Below are 19,620 nucleotides of genomic sequence, written 5' to 3' on the forward strand. Positions count from 1 at the left end.
CCTTTGCAGTAATAAGCCCAGAATAATCAAGACATGGTCAATGACTGCTAGCTTCTCTACTTTGTGCTCCCTTTTCCAACTCAAAACCAGTCTAAGAAAACCAAGTTTGTTTCCCAGGTGAGGCACTTAACATGCCCTGCTTCTAGGGAAAGCCTCCCTTTGCCATGCCAACCAACTCTGAAGACACCTGAGGCCTCCCCACCTCCTTTTGTTCCCACTATGGAGCCTCGGACTCCTCTGCCTGCCCTGAGTGTCTGCCAAAATAGGAGTGGAGTCCCCTGTATAACAAGTTCAGAATAAGTAGCTTCTGCTTGTTCTCACTTGGGTGGTCTTTATGTCTACAAATGATTATAGATCACTTGGCGTCTTTTTAAAAATACAATTTTCTCCCACAATTGTATTGATGACTATCTTGAGAGAGACCACAATCTTCCCCTCCTCTGTATTATTCCTAGTCTTAAAGATCATTTCCTACAATTATTCTCCCACCCCCAACATTCATGAAGTCTCCCAAACTCTTTGGGTGCTCCTGGCCTTTCAGGCCCTGTGGCCACAGAGCCTTCAGGAAAAATTTAAAGTCTTTGAAACTCTCAGAAGGAAGGCACAATATGGAGCCAGTCATATGGTGAGAAGAGCTCTCAGACCGGGGCTGCGAGGCAGGCTCCCTGCAGCCTCTGGACAAAGTCCCTTCCCTCAGGCGGCTCTTCCTTCTCCTGGGCTAGACCCTTCCCAGCCCACAGCAATGACTTTCCTCCATGGGGAAATGGCAAGTGCAGAAAGGGACTGGAGGTGTGGACAGGTGAGGAACAAGAGCAGCCAGAAAAATACTGTTTACTTTGGTGCTATTTACAAATTAACAAAGATCAATAAAAACATGGACCTATAAAATGGACTATGCACTTTTATTCAAGAACTTGACAGTGTGGTGCATGGTAAATACTGTCTGTATTGAAGCATCAAAATGACTTCCTTCTCAAAAAATGAATCTTTTCCTTTTCCTTTTATATGTTCAGTTTTAGAATGCACTTTCCTTACCTTGCCTGCCCACATTTTGAACTTGAATTGTTCAGTGTCATCGGAAGGGATGCAGGATTACGGTCTTCCCTGGTGTGGGACTGAAGTTGAAGTCACAGTGGTGGGAGCAGTCTCAGGTCATTGCTCCCTCCACGCTGCCTGGCTCGCTCCCCGTGACGGACATGGCTGCAGCCTGCAGCCACATGGCTCTGTCGTGCGGTCTTGCCTGGGCTCCCGCTGAGATCCTGGTTGGCCAGGTCCTGTGTTAACACGTCAGAAACATCTGCAAAGGTATCTTGTCACTTGACATAGCATCGAAACCCGAGTCGCAGAGAACGTGCTTTCTTGTGGGTGTTCAATGTGAGAGTGAAGCCTCTTCTCCCAGCCGTCAGCCGCAGGACAGGGTGGCGTGCCTCAAATCACAAACTTCTCTACCCACGCGTTCCGGTTCCGTACCATCTTGGTAAGATAGCCCTTGGTGGGAGTCCAGCTTCCTAAAGAGGTGGGAGGACTGCACAGTTCTCACGGGCCATCAGGACTGCTGCTTGGAGAAGGGATGAGGACGGGGCAGGCAGGGTCAGTGGAAGGTCATTTCTGCACGTAACGGCCCATGAGCAGAGGGCAAACTCCACACCTGCCTTTATGCCGAGAGGCACCCCATGCTGCACCTTCAGATCCACTCTCACTGCATCTCCCAGGGCCTTAGACTCTCACAGGATTTTTTAGGCATTTCCCAGAACCACCCTAACCACCACCAACTAAATATCCAAATATCCTTTGTGTGAATGTGTTGGAGGAAGGAGAGAAAGCCATTTACTGTGTGTGTGTGTGTGTGGGGGGGGGGGAAGGTTGTACTGCAAGAAATTGTGCTTTTCCTTCCAATTTTCTTTTATATGTAAACTGTTTGTCCAACTCCTTTTCTTAGGCATTATATTCAACAACATTTGTACCCAAATAAGCTGGCCTTGTGGTGGGAAGGGATTGTTGTGGATGCTGGCGGAGAATGTGCTTTTTAAGAAAAATAAACCAGAGACAAATGAAAAGAAAAACCAGACACAAACTCCTATGGTCATGTAAAGGGGGGTTTAGTATGTTAGTACTCGCTTTCCTCGCCGTGGGTTTCTAAACATTCAAAGGCAAAGGCTGTAGCAAATAACTTGAGCCTAGAAATTAGGTGTATTTCCAGTCCCTGTAGCCGACTGAAGGAGGAAACAGAGCAGACTCAGGCTCTGGGGCCAGCAGCTGCAGTGCCCGGGGTGCGGGCAGCCCGTGTGCGCACATGTGTGCGTCCGCCTGACCGAGGAAATGATACAGGCCCTCGGCAACCCGACGTCAGATTTATGGTGGCAACAACTCGTGTTTGCCGACGGACCCACCTGCTCCTTGCCAGCTCATAGAATTCCTGCCCAGTCCAGCGGAAACAGAAGCACTCGGTGTCCTCAACTTCATAGTGCTTCACAGTTTTCCCTCCTACTCCCCTGGGCTTTCAGTCATGACTATGCATTTTACGTCCCCTCCCCCACACCTGTCCAACTCTAGCTTCAAGAACCAAGAGGCAAGCACACTGCCAGGGAAGCATACACACCTGAACTTGGCCTTGGCGGCTGCTCTGTTCTTGAGAGGGGAACCTGAAGGCAGGGGTTCTCTGAATAGCGGGACTGGCTGAATTTTCATTTACTGTGAATTTTCATTTACTGTCAAGGCGCCTGTTCACCTACATATCGTGCAAGACAAGTCCATCCGACCACCGAGAGCCTCCTGACCTTCCACCACTGTTAGTTCCCCGGGGGCTGCCCCCACAGACCCCCTTGTCACATCTTCATCCTCGCACTGAAACTTCAAAATAAAACACCTGATGTTCCCAGTGAGGAAGTTAAGTAGAGGAAAGAAGTTTACACGTTTTGTGATATATGATTTTATTTACATAACTAAAATTATTTCCTTAGTCACCTTGATTTACAAAAACAAATGAACATGGCAAGGTTTTAATAACCTTTCATAAATAGATTTCACAAATTTTCATAACTGACAGATTGCTACTTAATACTCAGCAACACTTAAACACTTAGTAACTTCTGCATATATGCGTGAAAATCGAGAGGACTAGTAGGCATGAGTACTTGTATAACTCAGGACTAGACAGTTAGGTTAACAGTCAAGGGTTAATTCCCCATCACTGGGTCAGCCACTTGGACTCGGAGTCCTCACCCTGCTAACAAACCTGCTATAGCAACTCACTGAGTAGGCATTTTTAATAATTTGAAAGTTTACCCTTATTTAATAAGACCAGCGTTAAGCACATCTGAAACCAGAGACTTCCAACAAGATGTGGGTAAGAGAACTAATAGGGCATCTGACAAATGGCTCCAGCTACAGCCGCCTTGCGCCTCCAAGAAGTGTTTCTCCAGCTCTTTCTCTGGGGTGTTTTGAGTGCGCACACACCACGAGGCTCCAGCACACACTCAGCCGAGCCTTCTTGGCCACAAAAACGCCGTTAGTGTTACTGCTTTTACGTAATGCCTCTGAAACACAGGCTTGTTATAAACCTACAGGCACGTCCTTCCTTGGTGCGCTCCATCCAGGCCAGGCAGCGTCTGGTCACCGATCCTCCCCTGGGAAGTTACGGTGCTGAGACAAGTTACAGAAGAGCCACCAGGACTTTCCAAACGCTCCCCCTCCCCCCAAGCTGGAGGAGCGCAGTGTCTGTGACCACAAACGGGCAGAGGAGAATGACAAGCTTATGAGTCACGGTCAGAATCTGAGAAACAAAAATGTCTTGCTATAGCAGCGTCAAGTCCACACACGGGAAGCGTGGATACACGTGCTTTCCCACACAAGCTCTATGAGAGCCAGAACACCGTCTTTCCCGCGTCAGAGCTGAAATCAGAGCGGGGGAGCTCCTTGGTCACTGTCAATGCTACTTCTAACATAGCTGGCTGAACGGTCCCTTGTACACTGAGCACCAGTCCGCCCACTCCCGAGGTGTGAGATGAGCCACTGCTTTCCGGTGCTGGGCATGCAGTGGGCGGAAGACGGAGGCGGGGGGCGGGGGGCTCCCAGCTGCCACCTCTCTGTCTGGACTGGAGGCCACTCCACAAGCACCCCCTTCCTCCGTGCTGTTCTAGACCAGGAAGTGACCCCTCAGTGATGGGGAACCGTGTTTGTGAGCTCTCTCCCGACACCGCCTGTCTACACAGCAAGTATGGCATCACATCTCTCCATTGTGCTAATCTAAGAATCATGTTAATCGTGATAAAAAAAAAAATCAAATGTCTTCCTAAGAAAAGGTTTTCTTTTAATTAAAGAAAAATAGAAATCTCAGGGTCCCAAATCCTGAGCCCAGGGCTGTGCCAAGACCCCTTCTCCCACGCCAGCCCCAGCAGGTTCTGACACCAAAACTCGGCCTTGCCAGGCTCGGTTCTCCACACCGTCAGTCCTTTGGGCCAGTTTTGTCCTTGCTGCCTTTGTGGGGGGCTTGAAGGGGGGGCATGTGCTTCATGTTTACATCTGGTTGCCTTGTTGGGTGGCAACCAGGAGAATCAAACAGATCAGGTAGTGAGTGAGGGGCCCAACGTGTGAGCACAGAGCACGGTGATCCCTGATGAACACGGGCTGGCACTGGCGCTGCCAAGGGCTGCAGAGGAGGAGGGGGAGGAGGAGGAGGAGGAGGAGGAGGAGGGACCTACACACGGGACCGGCCTCCCATCCCGTGCACGGCGTCTGCTTGGGAGGGAAAAGCCACCAGCCAGCCAGCGGAAAGGGCACCGTGAGGGCTGGCGGACCACCTCGGCCAGCGTCCTCTGCTTGTGAGTCCATTACCTTTCACAAAGAAATGTTAACTACCAAACGAGTCCGTTAATTGTGCCGCTGAGGGTGAAACCATCCAGTTAGCATATACACTATCATTGGCATAGCGTGGACACCCAGTGCTAGTGCCATCGGCTCTCGTGAGTGGTACAGGACTCTCCTCAGGCCAGTTCGGGTCTGACATGCCTAAAAATGAAAACAGATCGTTTGCTCTGCACTGAAGAACCCACGCTCCATGTGCAGACAGTAAGGGCTTGGCAAAACTCCCTGTGAGCTTCCACTCAAACTCGGGGCTCTGTGCCCATTACACAGAGGGGCTCCTGCTCCATTTGTCTGCGAAGCACGTGCTCGGGGGAACTATCACGAGCTCTCGGGGTAACTGACCAGAAATGACCAGCTTTGACGTTGGTCAGTTTCAGACGCTCAGATCTGACATATGTTGTGGACCTCTTTCACTCGCTTCCCAAGGCTCGTCGCTGTACCCAGTGGCTTACGGCAGCGGGAGGCTTGATAAAAAGTGCCCGGGCCTAAAGAAGCCTGTCTCCCCCCCAAGTCTACCCTGGGGAGAGGTTCTTCCAGATCAAGAGTGTGCACAGGGAGCCCACAGCGGCGCCAGGACAGAGGCACGAGCACCAGACCCAAAGCCAGCGAGGCACCGAGTGACCCAGGAGGCATGCAGAGGGAACACGCTCAGCTGGAAAATGCTCGAAACACCAAGATTTCAAAAAAATTAAAAGTAATAAAAATCAACAATGAGGTTAGAAAACAGAAAAATTTCAAGTATTTAATTGAAGACAAAAGAAGGAGTTTTGGCAAGAACCGTCTTTACTGTCCATTGCGAGACCACAGCACCACAGACTATGTTCTTCCAAGAAGCATCTGCTCTAGCTCTCAGCACTGACTTCGTAAGTGACAACTGTCATGACAGTGTGTACCGCAAAGGATGTGAAAACAGCTGCCTGCGTGTGGCCTCCCCGGTGCTGGCCTGTGGCTGGGCACCCGCCCACCCAGACAGGGTCTGGGGCCACTGGCTCCTCCTTTTTAAATCAAATGCCCCCCCCCCCTCCCAGTTTGGGTAAGTGTGTCCCAGTAGTTAAATTACAAGTACTATGACTTGATACCCACCCCAGAAATGACTTATTCATCATAATCTCAACGACCCCTGAGTGTTCTGCCCTGCCCTCTTTCTTTATCGTCTTAAGTTGCTGGGCAGTATAGTAATTACACTTATTTTCACATCCTTTAAAAAAAAAAAAAACATAGCTGCAAAAATGCCTGAATGTAAACGGATGCAAAGTCAGACATTACAAATAAAAAGGTTCAGAGTGGACTTTGGTTTCATTCAGATCAGAAAGACTCTTAAAAAAGCATTCCAGAGAGTAAGGATAGTGCAGAGAGGAACAGAGTCGCTAGAATCTAGTAAATGCATGTGAAATTCTACCATAGAGTTTGTTTTCAATCCACGTGGAGGGGAGGGTGCGAGGGAGGGGAGCATTATTACAGTCCACCAGGGGCATCTCCTCTTCCGAGAGGCCGTCATCGTATAGCAGGGAGTCGGACGGGGTGGACGCGGCCAGATCCAAGTAGTCCTGGAACAGAGAGATGGCTGGTCACCCCTCCCGCGCCCCCCCCCCCCCCCCAATGTGCCTCAAGGACATGCCCCTGGGCAGAAGCCCTGGCCTTGTGCCATCCGATGCCAGTCTACTGGATTCTCCAAGAGACCCGATTTCCTCACCGGATTGCCAGCTTGAGGTCCCCCAGCACCTGTACCACCTGGCCCTGCTCCATAGTCCTCACTGGTCCCCACCCGAAAGCCACCTCCTCGGGGGCAGAAACGTCCCCCGTTATTGTCCTGGTCCTATCTAGGCCGCATGCAGCCCCAGCATTTTCCTGCTTCTCAGCCCTGTCCCAGGAAGGCCGTCCCCTTGTTTAGGGGGACCCTGTGTTAACGGGATTGGAGGCTTTGCTCACGTGATACTCTGATGTTGGGTTTCACAACAAATGGCCTAGACCAGTGGTCAGCAAACTCATTAATCAACAGAGCCAAATATCAACAGGACAACGATTGAAATTTCTTTTGAGAGCCAAATTTTTTAAACTTAAACTTCTTCTAATGCCACTTCTTCAAAATAGACTCACACAGAGTCAAACCGGTTTGGCTCAGTGGATAGAGCTTCGGCCTGGGAACTGAAGGGGGTCCCAGGTTCAATTCCGGTCAAGAGCTTGTACCTTGGTTGCAGGCACATCCCCAGTAGGGGGTGTGCAAGAGGCAGCTGATCAATGATTCTCTCTTCGATGTTTCTATCACTCTCTCTTCCTCTTTGTAAAAAAAATCAATAAAATATATGAAAAAAAAAAAAATAGACTCGCCCAGGCCGTGGTATTTTGTGGAAGAGCCACACTCAAGGGGCTAGAGAGTCGCATGTGGCTCTTGAGCCGCAGTTTGCCGACCACAGGCCTACACCATGCATCTTGCTTTTCCTGTTTGAAGAAATTACAACCGTTGGGAAATGTGTACACGTGAGGATGAAACGCCGATGTAAACGCCACGAGGGCAGGGTCTGTGTGTGTTTACTTGCGTTTCCATGATCTCAGAATAGGGTGCACAGCAACCGCTCCATAAATATTAGCTGAAACTTGGTTGTTTTTCTCATTTTCCTACAGTTTAAACTGAAGACGCACGGCTGACTGAGGCCTCTCAGATCTGTTTTGTTTGGCCTACACTGAGCTTTTGAAAATGTAAATGAGCTGCCAACATTAAAAGCTGGGAAACATGGCCATCTCCCCTGCACAGCCTCACTCTGTCCCTGCACAGGGACCTCCGGGGACCTGGCTGGAACCCCTCCCCCCATCCTTTCACCTCCCACTGCCACGTCCAGCCCGTCGGCGAGCCACCCTGGGGATCTGCTCTAGGTACTCACTCTTCTCTTAACCATCATCTTCTCCAGGTCTTTGCTGATGTCGGCAAACACGGGCCTCTTGTCTGGCTCCTGCTTCCAGCACTGCAGCATCAGGCTGTACCTGTGGGAAGAGCGACGGGTGGCTATGACCCAGCAAGGACCCCTTGTCACAGCCACCACACCCAGCACAGTGCCAGGCATCAGGGGTGGTGGTGGGGTGGGGGCACTCTGGTCCTGAGCCCCAAAGCAGTTACTGCATTATTGATATCCTTCTCTGAGCTGGGCCAGGGGGAGGGGTCATCGGGGCTCAGGGTGCCCAGCACTGTGAGCTTCCCGTCCCTTGAGGGAGATTTGTTTTCAAGTCCCTTTCAAAGACACTGGTAGCTAGCTAACTCTGCCCACTGTGGTGGCTGAGTGGGCAATGCCAGTCCTTCAAACTCGTCTGAAGGTTGAACTAGGTGTGGAGACACACAGCAAGTTCCATGTGTCTTTCAATCGGCCACTCGCACCTCTGCCTTATACCTTTACCACCTCCTCCCTGCTGTGGCGCCTCGCACAGCTGCAAGGCCTGCAGGGCTGCCGTGTGTGGAGAGCTGGGCCAGCTGGCTGCCAGCCCGGGCTGGAGGGAGCTGGTGCCACTCACCCTTTTAGCCTCGGGCTGGGCACGTGGCAAGTGCACGCGGACTTGGTGGAGTAAACATGCCAGCCCGTGTCTGCGTGCGGACAACTCCTTTCTCATGTGCTCTCCACCCGTGCTGTGAGTCACCCGAGGACCTCCGTGCGGGAAGGCTGGCCCCTGGGCTGATGCCTGGGCGCTGCTGGCCTACCCCTTCTTACCTTTGCACCTCCTTTTGGGCACTCCCCAATGTGTACCCCACGGGCTACCTGTCCCGCTCCAGTGACCTGCAGGCACAGGCGTCTGGCCTTGGGCTCAGCTGCTCTTAGTCTGATCGCATCCTTCCCACACCCCGCTCTGGGCTCTGCTCCCCCTCTTCCTTGTAGGTCCCCCCAGGAAGCCCACCCAGCCCCCAGTGGAGTTGGATCCTTTGCATCTGCTGCCATGCCTGGCGAGTTCTGTGGCTTCTGCCCTGTCACGCTCTGCTCGTCACTCCCCTCCCCCAGCTCACCGCAGACTGGTGGCAGGGCTGCCAGGAGAGGAGGGAGCGTGCCCGTGCCCTGCCCTCCCAACCCCGGGTCTGCGTGCGGGGGGCCGGGCCCAAGCAGAGCTGCTCACATCTCCTCGCTGCAGTTGTCCGGCCGCTCCATCCGGTAGCCTGTCTTCAGGAGGTTGAAGAGCCGCTCAGGAGGAATCCCCGGGTACGGGTTGCCCCCCAGGGTCACAATCTCCCACAGCAGGACACCGAAGGACCACCTACGGGGGCACGACAAGCAGTGAGCGGCTGCATGCCTGCCCGGCCCTCTGGGGAGCTGACATCTGTTCCCCTGCAGCTGCTGGCCCTCCAGCCCAGAGCCTACTGCCACCGCAGAGAGCCGGTCTCCGCCTCGGCCCGCTGCTGCCAGGCTTCCCAGCTCAGCCCCACACCTCCAGGGGGCGCTGGGCAGGCCCAGGCAATGGGTCGCTGAGGCACTGGGTGGCACCACCCAGAGCCGCCCAGCAAGTGCAGCAGAATGCAGGCTGGACCCAGGCCATGGGCCCAGGCTCCCGGCACACTTCCTCCACCTGCTCTGTGTGCCTGAGATTTTAATATAAAGTCTGAGGAAGAAAAAAAGCACTGCTATAAGAACACACTTAACTGTGAGGGAGGCGTTACTGTGAAGTGGGGACAGAACCGGATCACCAAGCAGCAGCATCACACGAGCCCACTCATGGGGATGGGCAGCAGACACCTGCGCTCCTGGGAGACCACGAGGCGGCCACGCCCGTGAGCCAGTGGTCACCCGGCTGGTGGGGTCCTTGTGACGCAGTCTCTTCACCAGGCTTTACTTTGAATTCCCCGACTGTCTCAGGGCCAGCTTCCCACGTCAGAGAGCAGTCGTTTAAAACCACAAGACCAGCCCTTTCACAGCCCTCACTGCTCAAGACGCGCACGGCTTAGTGGCCTAGCACTTAAGACAAAAGGCCTGCTGTGTCTTTGGAAAAACCGTCCCATCTGTCATTGGACTGGAAGACTTGAGTTTGGGTCTTGCCTTTGAGCAGTTTGGGGCGCACGGGGCTCACCCGAGGCCGTTCCCCCGTGGCGGGAACCAGTCCTGCGCAGGCCCACGGGAGGGAACTACCTGCTGGGAGGGGCCCGTGTGTCACTGAGACTCCCACCGGAGGGAGGGGAGGGGAGGCCATGGGGATGTGCAGCCACTGCTCACTGCTCTCGTGGAGGCTCCTGGGGCTTTCAGAACCCCCGCCGGGGCCCTGGCGCTGGCTGAGGACACGAAGCTCCCTCAGGCTGGGGGGAGGGAGGAGTCGCTGCTGATGCTTGGCACACGCGGACAGACCCTCAGGGCCCGCGCTGTTCCCAGCTGGCTGCCCAGGCAGGCGGGACAGTCCCCCTGACACGTGACCCAGGAGGGCACACCCACACTTACACATCACTCTGGGTGGTGTAGATGTGATCAAACAGGGACTCGATTGCCATCCATTTGACTGGAATCCGGCCCTAAAGGGGGAGTGAAAGAAGCGCATTAATGGTGCTGGAAACCAGAGGAGGGGAGTGTGCAGGAGGGCATGGCCCTGTCTCAGGCACTTCCAGCTCTGGGGGTGCTGAGTGATGGCACCAGAGTGCTCCCAGGTATAGAAGGGCACACAGCTTCAGAGGGCCTGGGGTCCAGCCTGGCCCTCCTAGGCACAGCTGAGATGCCAGAGGGAGTCAGCTGGCCTGCCCACCGATACACAGGCTTGCTTGTCAAGCACCACATTCCTGCTGAGAAGAAACGAAGGAACTGATACCAAACCCTACCTAGGCCCCCCGCAGCCACATCTGGGGAGCTCTGGGGTGCCCCGAGTGGTGCTGCCCAGCTGGTAGGCCAAGAACACCATCCAGCAAGACCTGCCCTGACTTCTGAGGATGAGTGACTTTGGGGAACCAGCACGTCTATCTTGGGATTCTGATGCAAAGCAGCACACTCACTGCTCTCCTGGGCAGCTCTGAGGAAGCAATCTGTTTATGGGCCTCGAGGCGGGGTTTTGCCTCTTATTTTGTCAGGGCTCTTTGAGCATCCTCTGGAAGAGTACCCCTCACTGCAGAGGTGCTGGGGTGGGTCAGACCTAACAAATCCCTTGAGCTAGGGGATTCTTTTTTTTTTTTTTTTTTTTTTTTTTTTTTGTGCTCTGTTTGGGTGCTTTCCAATGTCTTGTCTTCCAAAGTACTGACTTGATCCTCTGCTTCAGCCAATCTGCTGTTGATTCAATCTAGTGCATTAGTTTCAGTTATTGCGTTCTCCATTTCTAACCAGTTCTCTTTATGATTTCTATCTCCTTTTTTATGTTTCCTCTTTGTTGAAGTTCTGTGATCATCTATTCTTCCCCCAAACTCCCTGGGCATCCCTATGACCCGGGTTTTGAACTCTGCCTCCAGTAGAGTGGGAGTTTTGTTCATTTGGGACGTGTTGCTTTGTCTCCTCATTCTGGCTGTCTCCTGTGCTTGTTCCTATGTATTAGGTGGGTCTGCTATGGCTCCCGGTCTTGGCAGAGTGATCTTATGTAGCAGGTGTCCTGAGGCCCAGTGGCACAGTCCGCCGGTTTACCTGAGCCGGACGCTGTCAGGGTTATGTGCCCTCCTGTTATAGTTAAGTCTTGACTGCTGCTGGCATGTCAGTGCTGGGACTGACCCTCATGCTGACCGGCCGTGAAGACTGGCCATGACTCTAGTGGACGAGCAGTTGTGTGAGGGCGGACCCCAGGAGTGAGATTTGTTGTAGTGGGGCTCAGACATGGGCCAAGTCCGCCTTTTGGGTGTGATGTTTGTAGTGCTGATTGAGGGGTGTTCTGGAGTGGTCTGAAGTCAGCCACCAGGTGTGTTGGTTCTGGACTCTCTTGGGGCTCCAGTGCAGGCCAAGGTCAGCTGCTGCCTGTATCTGGCCTGGACCACCTGGGAGGAAGAAGTGACTTTTGGTTGGTAGCTTCCTGTTCTGGGCTTGGAAGCACCTGGGTTATGCTGTGAACCAAGGCTGGCTACCACCACTGCCGGGCTTGGGGCTGTTTAACCAACAGCACACCAAGGCCAGATGCTTCTCTTTTGGGGTTTGTAGGCCTTCAAGAGATTTTAGAAAATTCCAGAAAGAGCCCAGGCTAACAGCTTGTGGATTAGCCTCTGAAAGAGGTTCGGCCTGGCCGGGAGGAGAATCATCAGGTGGAGTGGTTCACGGAGACTCAGACTTTGAGCCCGGATGCACTTGCAGGCTGGATTGGAGGAGGGCTCAGCTAGGCAACAATGGCGCCTGAAGGCCCTTTGCTCCAGGGGAGAGCTGCCCCTCCAGCCATTACCCAAAGCCAGATACTCCAGTTCCTCCCTGTTTGTCCCTGGCATTTTTTGAGCTGCTGTCCTTTTGCTGGAGCTCTGGAGAGTGTGTGTGAGCAAGTGAGTCTGTGCTCGGGCCCTTTAAGAGGACACGTGGGCCTACAGCAGCCCTTCCTCTCACCTGGACAGAATCCGCGGATTTTCACAGCCAGCAGCTGTGGGGACTGCTCTTCCCGGCACTAATGATCCGGGCTGGGAGCCTGGTGCAGGGCTGGGACCCTCACTCTCCAGGGGGGGCCCTCTGCAGCTGAGATATCTCTCGCAATTCTTAATTGCCGCACGGGGTGTGGGACCAGCCCTTTTCGTGTCTCCACCCCTCCTACCACTCTCATGGCTGCTTCCTCACACCCTTGGCTACAGTTCTGTTCACCAGCGAGTCCTCAGGTGGTCCTGAAGGGTGGCGGTTCTGTAACTTCGCTGTGGTGTAGATGTGGCAGTGGGAGGAGGCGAGCAGGAGGTACCTGCTTTGCCATTTGACCAGAAGTGACCCCGATGCCACTTGATGAAGAGCTTTCAGTGGGTAAGTCTTGAGGCAGAAATCCACTTTAAAATGTGTGCAGTGGGTTTCAATGCAGTATTTGCTGCACCTCCTTTTTCTTTAAAGCATCTTAGGATGCTCGCCCCTGAGGAAGCCGGGCTGTGTCCGGGGCAGGTGCTTGTGACAACGCTGCCTGCGGCCTGCGCTCCTGGGCCTGTGTCTGAACCCCTCCTGCTTCTCTGCTCGGCGGCACCGGGCCTTCTTGGAGGATCAGGGCAACAACAGGAAGGCTCTGTCCACATCCCTCCACAGGGCGGGGATGTCCCCTCCACTTCCCCTTCGGCAGCACCGAGATGAGCTGTCACCACGGAAACCCCAGCAAAAACGAAACAGCGTCCTCACAGCCTGTGACCACAGGGGCCCCACCCTCATAGGGTGACGCCATGTGCTGCTGCTCTGTGTGTTATTCGTCTCTGAGTGGCGCCTGTTGTGCACGTCGGGTCAGCGGTGATTCCTGAATGGCCTGCGAGCTGAGCCCGGCTGGTCGGCTGCGGGGAGGGAGGCTGCAGGAGAGGCTAAGCGGCCACACAACGAAGAAGCCCCCGACCAAAGCCATGGAAGCCACGCCATGCCAGGAGCCAGATCCCCCCGGAGGCTTGGAGGATGCACAGTGGATTCCAACGCAGCATTTACTGTGACCCCCTTTCCTCCAAAGCTTTCTTTAGGATTCACGTCCCTGCTGAAGTTTGTTTTTAGGGCTCATGTTTGTAACAACGCGGCCTGCAGCCTGTGCTCTCGGGGGCCTGAGTTTGCACTTTTTGGCTGTTTCGAGGATGACTCTGTGCTAAGTCTCTGGACCCTCTCCAGGCCCTCCTTGTGCCTCCCATCTCACCCAGGCTCCCAGCTCCCGTCCCAGGACCTCCACCTGTGACATGCCTGTGCCTTTCTACAACGAACGGCCACACCGCTGTCCTCTGCCGAAGAGCTGAGCTACGCAGGACGGAACCAGGGCCGTCATTCGCAGAAGGGAGGGAGGGGGGCCCTGCAAAGAGGAGGGCTGTGTCCACAGCATCAGGCGGCCTTCGGAAGGGACAGTGATGGAGAGCGAGAGGAGCTCTGGCACCCGGCCCTCGGCAGCCAGCCCCCAGGGCAGGTGCGCGTGTGGCCCTCGGGAGAGAGGGACAGACTCCGCGATCGGTCCTGCACTGGGCCTCTGGGGACCCACCGTCAGGGAAGGATTTGGGGATGAGGGCTCGAAGTTTGTACTCAAAAACCCGCTTTATCCTCTCCGCCCTGTGGGCACCCTGACCGCTGCCCCTGCCACACCCGGGGCCTCCGGAAAGCACCCCCCGCCCCCAAGACCGGGTACCTTGCTCCTCTTCACATAGGAGTCCTCTTCATACACATCCCGGGACAGACCGAAATCCGAAATCTTCATCTTCCGCCCCTCGGCCACAAGGACGTTTCTGGCCGCCAAGTCCCGATGGACGAGCTGCAGGGAGGACAGAGCGGGGACCCCTGAGGCCCAGGCCCCGCGAGGCGGCGGGGGCGCGGGCGGGGGCGGTGCCCACCTTCATCTCGGCCAGGTACCGCATGCCCCGGGAGATCTGCCAGGCGAAGGAGATGAGGTCGCCCATGGTCAGTGCCCGCTCGTCGGGGTTGTCCAGGTAGCTGGAGTTGCGGCTGCCTCTGCTGCCCACGTAGCCGGGCCCCACCTTGCGGCTCTCGCGCAAGAAGCCCCGCAGGGAGCCGTACTTGGCGTATTCCACGATGAGGAGCAGCGGGCCTGGGGGCAGAGGGGGCTGTGGGCTGGCTGCCTACCAGGCCCTGGGCGCCCCCCACAGCACGGGAAGGACACGCAGGCCCCCTAGGGGAGCTCTGCCCCTCCCAGCCAGTCTGCAGAAGGACCCCGCCCTGCTCTGGGCGGTAAGTGCCTGGCAGCCAGGCCGCTCCAGGACTTAAGTCCCAGCCCATGCTCACATCACTGGCTCTCGCTCTGAGGCCCGCGCTGAAGCCGCTGCCTGGGCGGTTGAGCGTCACCTTATCCCAGGGTGCCTGAGTTGGAGGCTCCTGCACTCAGTGCTTCCCGGGGGTGCACACCCTCGCGGCCAGGGTGCCAGCCTTCCCGCATCCCCGGCCGTGGCCCAGCACCGTCTGAGTGACCGACAGCGGCAGGGTCTGATCGCACGTGGCCCGCCTGCTTTCTGCTCCTGCCTGCTCTCAGCAGCTCCCAGGCCTGAGTTCTGCTGGCACCGACCGGCATCCCTGCTGCCCTCTCCCTGTTGGCTCCCTGTCCCCTCACACCCCAACACACACATGCACACACGTGTGCACAAGCAGTGAAAGGCCCCTGGCGGCTGGTCTCGGTGTCTTTAGGTGGCAATGCCTTTGTCATGCAGGCTGAGGTCACCTGTGATCACAGCATGCCTAGTCCCCAGGAGGTGCCTAGGAGGCACCATCCACTTCTGGAGCTCCTCACCTGGGGGCGCTCCCTGGAGCAGGGCGCCAACAACCAGAATGCTACCAGAGGCTTCTGGGCAGCCCAGCAGGCCTAGGGCGCTGGCCTCATGCTCCTGGGCAGCCCCTCCCAGCCCTCTCACTGACACCGGGGGGAGGGGGGAAGAGGGAGGAGGGGGGCTCTGGGACAGAGAACAGGGGCCAGAGGGGAGGAGGGGAGGGGAGGGAGAAGAGCTGCTGTCCTATGGCTGGCCTCACCGTCCTGGCTGCAGGCCCCGTACAACTTGATGACGTTGGGGTGGTTGACCTGCTTCAGGAGGTTGAATTCTGACAGGAGGTCCCGCAGCTCATTCGGGGAGGCGTTCTCTGAAACACAGGTAGGCGGGGAGGGCTGCAAACCCATCCCTCTGGAAGCCCGTCTGTGACCACGCAGGTCCCATGGGCCCACAGCAGTAACATCTGCAGATCCCCGTCGCCTGCTCAGATCCCCTCCCCCTACTCCACAGCTTGGAGCCTCCTCTGCCCCCGGGGAATAGGAACCCCAGGAGGCAAGGTTCCATCCCGAACAGGATCCCATGGACAGCCTCTGGGCTGGGTGTTAAGTGGAGTTCCTTCCTTGCAATCACCATCTTTCAAAGACAGCTGTGCACACAGACCCCCTCACTAATCCTCTGGGAAGGAAAGGGGGGCCCCTGATGTCCCCAAACACCGGATGACCAAGCACTGGACACTGGGGCAAAGCCCTGGAGGAAGGTAAAGGCCACAGATCTTACGGAAGTCTCCTGCCAGGAGGAGGGCATGCATCCTGAGAGTGGGAGGGCTGGGTTTGGGGTCCCATCAGGAGTGGGAGCCCCATGCGGAGGTATTCTGAGTCAATGTCCCATAGCCCACTGCTCAATTGTGCCATGCCCCTGCCGTGGTGCAGACTTGTCTGGAAGCGAGAGGAGATGGGGCATCAGGAATCAGGACCCCTGTACCACACATGGCGGGCCCTGGGCAGGCCTCACTGTGCCCACGTGTGGTGTGGGATCTCCCAGGTAAGGGTGACATAGCCTAAGGGCCTGGGGAAGCATCCGGAAGCACGGCATGTGCGCCCGACTGTGCACCAGCCAGGTCTCGCCCAGCACTGCCTCTGGGACCTTGTCAGTCCACTTGGGCCAGAGCCCGGCCATGGCAGAGGGCCCTCTGCCCGGTCTCTGGAGAAACATGAGTTTGTGTGGTTGGGTGTGTGCCCGCTCAGAGCCAAGCTTGTGGCACTGGGGTGTCCGGTCCTCTCAGGAGGCCTTTCCTCCAGGGCCCCAGCAGACACTTGGCTGAGAGGAATGAACGGGGCAGAGTGAGGCGGGAAGAGCTAGCAGTTCAACAAAGGGCTTTACAACTGTTTTAAAACTCAGGTCTTTACCTGAGTATAGAAGGTTGGTATAGAATTGTGGTTCCCAACCTTTTTTTGGCCACGCCCCACCTAAGCATCTCTAAAATCCCGATGACCCCCTGTGACATATAATTATTATTCAAAAAGTGAACTCCTATTCACGTGGAGGAAGCCTAAAAGGCCATTAACCTGGTCTAACCAAGTGTCCAAAGAACATGGCATCCATGAAAGAGACAAATAAAAGAACGAAAAGACAGCTGAAGTACTGAGGAAAAAAATCACTAATTGTTAAAAAAATAATAATAATATTAAGTTATATGAAAAAATAGCAAATAAAGTTTCAAAACATAATGGAGAACTGAAATGCATAAATATGTCACAATATATATTTATATACTAAATATGAGGCCCCTAGAACCATAAGAAATGCAAAAAATTCACTGTTATTAACTCCTTCTTCAATTTTCCCCCTTGAAAATCAAATTGCCCCCTGTGGGGTATGTGCCTCACGCTGGGAACTGGTATAGAAGCTACACCACTCTAGAACCTTCCAAGGGAGGAAAGTCCTCACCCTGCTTCTCCAGGAACCACCGACCCAGGTTGTCTATGATGTGTGGGGTCCCCAGACTGCAGCCACTCAACAGCCCTGGCCCTAGCCGGTGTGGCTCAGTGGATAGAGTGTTGGCCTTTGGACTGAAGGGTCCCAGGTTGATTTTGGTCAAGGGCACATGCCTGAGTTTTGGGCTCGATCCCCAATAAGAGGTGTGCAGGAGGCAGCCGATCAATGATTCTCTCTCATCATTGATGTTTCTTTCTCTCCCCCCGCCCCCTTTTTTGAAATCAATAAAAAATATACATTTTTTTTTTTTTTTAAAAAAGAACAGCCCTGTAGGCCCCTGAGGAGGTGCCAGCACGGTGCCAGCAGGCTGTCGGGTGGTTTCATCCACCCCTGGGGCTCCGTCCCTGTGCATGGCAGAGCCCCCGTGTGCTGCCTGGACAGGTAGGTACCTTTCAGCATCTTCACGGCCACCGTCGTGTACCCGGCTTTGCCTTTCAGCCGGAAGGCTGTTGCCTCGACCACTTTTCCAAACTCGCCTTCTCCCAGAGTTTTTCCAAGAACTAAGTTCTTCCGCGGGAACTCCCACTTGGGGTCCTCCTGCGTCGGGGTGGAAGGAGTGGGGAGAAGAGGGGAGGGAGGAAGATGGTGAGGGTAGGAGAAGAAGAATGAGGCCAGACCCAGGAACAAGTCCCGTGACAGGCCTCCACCAGGACAAGGCAGGTGCTGCCGACTGGCCTGGACTCTCTGGATGCCTGTTCCCTTACTGGTCCCAGTTCACTGAACATGCCATGCCCAGGGCCACCCTGGGCCCGTGTCCTCGTCTCTCTAATGAGGTGTTTCGGGGCTCACTGAGCACGACAGGTGCTCACGTGGGAACAAGGCCTCTTCCCTGGAGCCAGGCCCAGTCCTCTCAGCTGCTTCTGCCCTGGACACCAGGTCCACGAGGCCCTCACTGGGCTGAGCCCTCTCCAGATGCCAGGAACCTGCGATGGCCCAAGTCACTACAGGAGGAAGTGTCCAGGGCAACTTCCCTGCGTGGCAGCCCCTGGCTGGGTGCCACTGTGCTCCCTGGAGCTGGCCATTGCTCTGAGCCTGCACACATCTGCCTGTCACGTTCCCCTCGCACACACCTTGCCCGCATACTCAAAACCTCTCAGGATGCCTCCTCAGACACATCCCCTGGCCTGCGCCCTGAGATTCTGACTGGGATGCCCACGTCGGCCTGGACCCTCCCCTCCCAAATCCCCCTGCAGCCGGGCGTGGACGTGGCTCCTGGGGGCTGCCCGCCCTATGCCACACCGGGCTCTCCCAGCCCACTGAGCTTCCACTCTGGACACTCGCTGCCCCTGCAGCGACCAGACCCAGGCTTTCTGGTTCTGGGTGCAGAGGCAGCCTCCTCTCAGCACCATGGCCAGGGCCTTCCAGCCGCTCCCGGGCGGAGCCCTGGTGCTGTCTCAGGTTCCCCAGGAACCCAGTCAGAGTGGACAGCACTGTCACCGCTGCCCGGAGCCCTCACCTCACACTGCCTGGGAACTGCAGTTACTACAGAGACCGAGTACGCACGGCTGTCACCAGTTTCATCTTCTTAACAATATTAAACGTCACTCTCCCTCGTTTATATGTCAGCAAACGGAGGTGAGCGGTTGAGGTGCCTCAGAGTCGGGCAGTGTGGCCCTGAGGCCTCAGGCCGGGCTCTGGTCACTCTGCATTCTGGGCAGCAGCTGACGTGGGCCGAGGCAGGCGGGTCCACTGGTTTGGGCACCATCAGCCCCCTCCCCCCGCAGCCTCACTGCAAACTCCCGGGGTGGATAGAGGAATCGCGTGGCTCATCCCAGAGGCCTCTGTGGAAGCTGAGACATTGCTGGGCAGGGCTGCAGCCCCCACCTGCTGCGGGGCTGGAAGTAGGAAGGCTGGGAGGGAGGCTGCAGTGGCGGCTACTGCTGGGAACAGCCTCTCTGGCCCAGACCCTCACTCAAGGGCCAGCACCCCCTCTGTGGCTCCTGCTGCAAACCCAGCCACCGCCCCGTCCTGGCTGTGACGGCCAGAACCCTGCGGCCCCTGCGTGCTGAGCTTCCTGCCTGAAGGTCCACACACCGAGCTCCCCTTCCCAGCCTCGAGGCTGACCTTCTGTTCCCACGCCCTCCACCCAGCACTGACCTCAGTGCCCTCAGACCTGCTCCCAGCTCCTCAGGCAGTTCCCAGCCAGAATGTTAGGGGGCACGGCGGGCGGAGAGGAGGCCTGGCCAGCAGGGGCCCTGAGGAGCCCACGGTGACCACAGACCCGGCTCCTCCCACCGAGAAGGGGACTTGGATGCCTACTGGCTCTGCCTGGCACTCTGTCAGCTGGCTGGTCGCAGAGCCGAGGGCTGGCTCCAGCACAGGTGGTCCCTACGCCACAGAGGGCTCCCCGCTCTGCTGCTGCCACCATCTCTCACCTGCACGGGGACAGTGCCTCATCCCCGGCCTCCCACTTCTGCACCCACCCTACAGACGCCTTAGCAGAGCATTCTGTGGAAATGCAGGCAGACCACAGGCCTCCTCTGCTCAACCCCCACCCCCTG

At 56.0% G+C, this 19,620-nt stretch overlaps 1 protein-coding gene across 1 annotated transcript in view; it reads right to left on the reverse strand.

Annotated features, from left to right (window-relative positions):
- Window positions 1–2,913: 2,913 nt before the first annotated feature.
- RET (ret proto-oncogene) overlaps window positions 2,914–19,620 on the reverse strand; it is a 52,352-nt gene continuing 35,645 nt past the window's right edge. Inside the window, 10 exon segments of the mRNA XM_084903930.1 lie at window positions 2,914–4,891; window positions 4,894–5,007; window positions 6,263–6,410; window positions 7,743–7,842; window positions 8,956–9,093; window positions 10,263–10,333; window positions 14,041–14,163; window positions 14,243–14,457; window positions 15,387–15,494; window positions 17,509–17,656. Coding sequence (XP_084760056.1) covers window positions 4,854–4,891; window positions 4,894–5,007; window positions 6,263–6,410; window positions 7,743–7,842; window positions 8,956–9,093; window positions 10,263–10,333; window positions 14,041–14,163; window positions 14,243–14,457; window positions 15,387–15,494; window positions 17,509–17,656 — 1,203 coding nt within the window. The 3' untranslated portion in view covers window positions 2,914–4,853.

Source organism: Pipistrellus hanaki (assembly GCF_964339955.1).
Source record: "Pipistrellus hanaki genome assembly, chromosome: 14".
In the NCBI taxonomy this organism is placed as follows: Eukaryota; Metazoa; Chordata; class Mammalia; order Chiroptera; family Vespertilionidae; genus Pipistrellus; species Pipistrellus hanaki.